Source organism: Cariama cristata, unplaced genomic scaffold (assembly GCF_000690535.1).
Source record: "Cariama cristata isolate BGI_N322 unplaced genomic scaffold, ASM69053v1 scaffold8198, whole genome shotgun sequence".
Lineage (NCBI taxonomy): Eukaryota > Metazoa > Chordata > Aves > Cariamiformes > Cariamidae > Cariama > Cariama cristata.
The window spans coordinates 21,660-26,328 of NW_009630671.1; the positions used below are offsets into that span (position 1 = coordinate 21,660).

The 4,669-nt window shown below is 42.2% G+C and overlaps 1 protein-coding gene across 3 annotated transcripts in view; it reads right to left on the reverse strand.

Annotated features, from left to right (window-relative positions):
- The window catches only part of ERG (v-ets avian erythroblastosis virus E26 oncogene homolog), a 63,921-nt gene that overhangs the window by 4,212 nt on the left and 55,040 nt on the right, over nucleotides 1–4,669 (reverse strand). For all 3 annotated transcript variants that reach the window (XM_009705644.1, XM_009705645.1, XM_009705646.1), the window contains 3 exons: nucleotides 2,357–2,425; nucleotides 1,956–2,012; nucleotides 88–135 (listed from right to left, as the gene is read on the reverse strand). In XM_009705644.1, the coding sequence (XP_009703946.1) occupies nucleotides 88–135; nucleotides 1,956–2,012; nucleotides 2,357–2,425 (174 nt within the window). The remainder of the gene's footprint in view (nucleotides 1–87; nucleotides 136–1,955; nucleotides 2,013–2,356; nucleotides 2,426–4,669) is intronic.

The following is a 4,669-nucleotide window of genomic DNA, read 5'->3' on the forward strand; positions in this document are numbered from 1 at the left end:
TCACCTTCCAGGTCTGGCCTTAAAGCTGAAGTGGGGACAGTTAGCAGTGAAGAGAAATCCTCCTAAATCAGCAAAATCCCTTCTCACCTGGATTTGCAAGTCGGCTGCTGGTCGGTCCAAGAATCTGATATGGATCTACAAAATTGTGAAAGAAAGATTTAAAATCACATAACAACGATGTCAAATATTTTAGGTGGTATTTGTTACACTTGTAAGGGGCAGTGTATACCACCTGACGAACAGCAGGTCCAACATGGGGGGAAAGCGGTTCCTTTCTCTACATCGCAATATTTGCATGTTTTCCCTTGAAATTGGGTATGCAAGTGAAAAATTGCAAGGATACACATTTGCCTTTTGTATTGTATTAGTGTGCACAAGTATATATTCAGAAACACTGTAGATTTGGCTCAGAAGTATTCCGATTCCTACTTAAATAAAGTACACATACACGCAGACACCTGGTGGTACCGTCAACCCTTGCAGCGTGCCAGAGCCTGTAGGCACAGACAGGTAACGGGGTGAGAGTCCTCTTCTTGTGAGGCCACATTGGTTCTCCCCACATCACTGCTAACTCTTTTTGTTCCAGAAAAGCCTCCAGAGAGGGCTGAGAGTGCCTGGCTGAACCCAGGCACTGTGGCTGGCTCAATTCTTCTTTGTCACTGGAGTCCAGTGAGGGATCCCCTGTATTCACCTTGCACAGGGTTTTCAGAAGAGCCTGTGTCAGCCACACAATGCCCGTAGCATCTCAATGTTTTCCTCAAGGGATTCCTTCTGGAAATGAAAACTTATTTTGGCCTGAATGGAAGTACAACAGGCAAGTGGGAAGGCTGCGACAGAAGTACAAAAGCCAAAGTGATGGGCTGCAAGCACAGCCCAGAGCCCCTCGCTGAATGACCCTGTCACTGGGCTGCCTCGTCTCCCGACGGTTGCTCTCAAATGGTCGCCAGTTTTACAGCCAAAAAGATAATCAGGTTACTTTCCTTATACATTTAAATAATCTGTGCAGCTCACACACAGTCGTTAAATGGTCCTAAGGACTTCCATAAATCATCAGTATATTTCTTGAAAGATTGTCATGGTTGGAAGGTCAGATTAGATAAAACGCTATTTGGGTAAAAAGCAGTATAATACTTCCCAGGCAGCATGCACATGAGTTAATGAGATGTAGTCATGCACACAGGCTTATTTAGCTATAACAAAAAACAGAATAATGATTGGAAATCCATGTGATAAAAACAGGCTCAGAGTCTTATGAGCTAAGAATATCCTCCACATCTCTTTTATTTCCTACTTTTGCCCTTTTGCTGTTAACAAAAGAAATAACTGACTCAGAATCTCTGTAGTGCTTTCTAGCTACCTGTCCAAAACACAGTGGGACAATAAGGGATTAGGTCCTAGCCCATGGACTAGCTGCTTTAAAAACAGAAATGTGCCTATTTTGCAAACCCACTACGCTAAAAGCTCATAAACTTCTACTTTCTCCTCAGTTTCCCAACAGACTGAGAATCCTTCCCATTTAATTTCAGGAGCCAGATTCAAATAGGTTTTGGTATGCTGTAATCCATTTTCATTTCTTTGCCCATGCACATTTTCCAACTGCTAGCATTTCAACCACTGTGGAGTATACGGTCTTTTGACTTCCTTATCTTCCACCTTTGTACCTAAACTGTACATATGCATTCTGTTTAACAGCTTTTTCACTCTGCGAGTTTGTCACTGCTATTAAACATTACTAAAAGCAATTTTCAATGGCCATGGGAGCCTTCATCTCAGATTCAGTTGTAGAGCCAACTCATACAGGTCTGAGGATTTAGTGGTCACCAGCTGGAGATCTCATTAGTGGTCTGAATCAGATGTTGCAATTTGCTTCTGGTTGGTAGGAGACGGCTGTCCTTCTCATCATGTTCAACAAACCCCGTCACACCCAGGCATAATTCAAACAAAATGACACCCACCTAACTGAGGACGCTGGTCTTCTGTTTTGGGAACTGTTGAGGATGATGGCTGCGTAGCTGAAAATGGAAAGACGCACGTAGTTATTTTTCCAGTCTGGAAGTTGTGATAGATCACAGGCCTGGGACTCCTGCTGCTTATCACTCAATGATGGTCACAGTAGGATTTAGCTCTATAAGACTATATGGTCACGGACTTGATGAAGCCTGAGTTCAAGAAAGGACGTGGCTGCCCCAGTGACTCCACGTAGTATTGCTTATACACAGCTAAGGGGCTTTCCAGCCAAGGTACAGGTCAAAATCCTCCAGAGCTGAATCCTACGGTAGCTCCTATCATTTCACTTCAGAGTCTACCCAGGTTGAACCATTAGGCCCACAGGCTAGACGTACGCAGACGCTTTTACCTTTTGACTGAGGACTGGGGTGGGTGTGACTCGTCCATGCTGATCTCCTGGCTTGCTCATAAGGCAAATCTGCGAAGGAAAAATATACTGATTCATGCAGATATGGCATAAAGGGTCTATGTCCATAAGGGGCACATTTCTAGGGGACTCATTGGATTGGAAAAATTACTGAAGTAGGAAGGATACTCCTTGTTAAAACGTTATCCCCTTTATTGTCTCTAACAATAACAGTACCACATTGCCCTCTGCATTGCTCTTTATAGGTGCCTATTCATGTTAGATGTCTGATCTGCACTGAAATAGCTGGTACAAATAGAGTCCATCAGAGTACTCCCTTTGGTCCCCTTCCTCCGCCCAGGACACCAAGGAATGACACACACTGAACATCATGGACAATTTATGCTAGAGTCTTGAAGGAAAAGTCCCCCAAGAGGTGAGAAATCAGATTAAGCATAAACTGTGTACCATCCCCTCCCAACCTCAGCATGTAACAGCACTTTCTTTTAAGAAGATAGACTTTAGTTGATTTAAATGTGCCATTCTTTGCTAGTCTGTTGCTGTCATCCTTTGAGATTAATCAAATCTTATAGACTGACTTTGAGAGTTCTCTTTTCTGCCACTGGGTCATAGGCAGAGATATGTGAAACAACAAAGTCTTGGTTTTGTGTGGTGGAGATTCCTCTAAACCACTGTTGTATGTTTGTGTTTGCACAAGCTCTCATTGCCATCACACACTTTATTATGCTCTCCCTGTGATATTATTCCTCATGCTTGCAACTGCTCTCTTCCTCAGATGCACCCTCTGGTCTCACTCTCATCATTCAGAATCCAACTTTTTGGGATAATTGATTGTTGCACTTTGCCAATCACACTTGTTTCTCTTCTACTGGTGATTTCAAATTACAAGCAGTTCCTTTTCCTTCACTTCCCTTCCACACCTCAGTAGCCTCACAGATCTTTAGAAATATAACATGTGAAAACAGCGAACATGCTTAAATGTTAAACATAGATATGTATACATATCGTATTTCTTCCAAAAAGTGGAGAGCTTTTTTCCTGCTTCATCTATTTAAATATTCCTTTCTGCTTCTTGGAACAAGCTCCTTAACTGTACGTATCTAAATTTTTGGTTGCCTTTTCTTTCATTTTCTCATTATTTCTATTTTATTTAACTGCTTTAGCATATAAAAATAAAGAAACTAAAACATAAAAGCTTTCTTCATAAAGTCTATGTAGTAAATTCAAATGTTTGGTTTACCCTTTGAAATCTTTTGCAGTTGCCTGTGCTTTTCTATGGCTGGCTTTAACACATTAGCTAAAATTGCTGCCAAAAGCAGAGACATACGTGGCCTGCCCAGGATCTCAGGAAGGCAGCGGTACCCACCTGGTCAAACTAAGTTGGTGCAGATGATCTGATTCTTAACAGTGTTTGTGCTTTATTTTAGAAATTATGTTTGGAAATTAACTCAGTTAGGAAGTAAAGAAACAGTCACAGACTGGCTCTGTGCAAAACAGATGTATCTCTGCCCATTTCCAAGCACTACGAGCAGATGTATCGAATGGAAATAAAGCGTAATGCGAAATTCACAACCAAATTGCCTTTAATTTATCTAGTCCATTTGGCTTGAGGAGCAGACTGGCACTACCAGTCCTGTCATCTCCTGGAATCTGATATTTCACTTTGTTTTTGCTGAAATATGCAATTTATCTTTATCTTGCATTTGAATAACTAGTAACCTTTTATTCCTGATTTTCTGAGAACTATTCCTCAGTCTTGTCCTTCAGAAACTCGGAGAAAATAACATAAATTGTACAAGTGTTCATCTCTGAGCAAAATACTGGTGTGCAGGTGAATCATTGTAACATGCAGATATCCTGACGGGGTTGAGATCAACACGGTTATTAACTTTCTTTTGCAGTCAGAGACAACTGATGGCCTGAGGACTTTATCATCTGGCAAAAAAAATTCAGAAGGACTCAGGTCATGTTTCCAGGGGGTTCTGAGTTCTGCCTGTACAGAGAGGGACAGGGCTCAGCCGTGGGTTGCTTGCATGTATCTTGTCCAATCCTACCTTGCCAGCTCTCTACCTCCATGGCAGCCTTGCCAAGGAGACTCTGGTAACATAAGGAACCTATTTTTTTAATCCCAGCTCTTCCATCCCCTGCCCAGAAAGACTGCAGACAAATAAGGAAGAAAGATCACATAGATGATATATGCTTGTCATTAGGAAGTGCAACTCTTCCCACAACCTCTCCTCTCTCCTCTCCTCTCCTCTCCTCTCCTCTCCTCTCCTCTCCTCTCCTCTCCTCTCC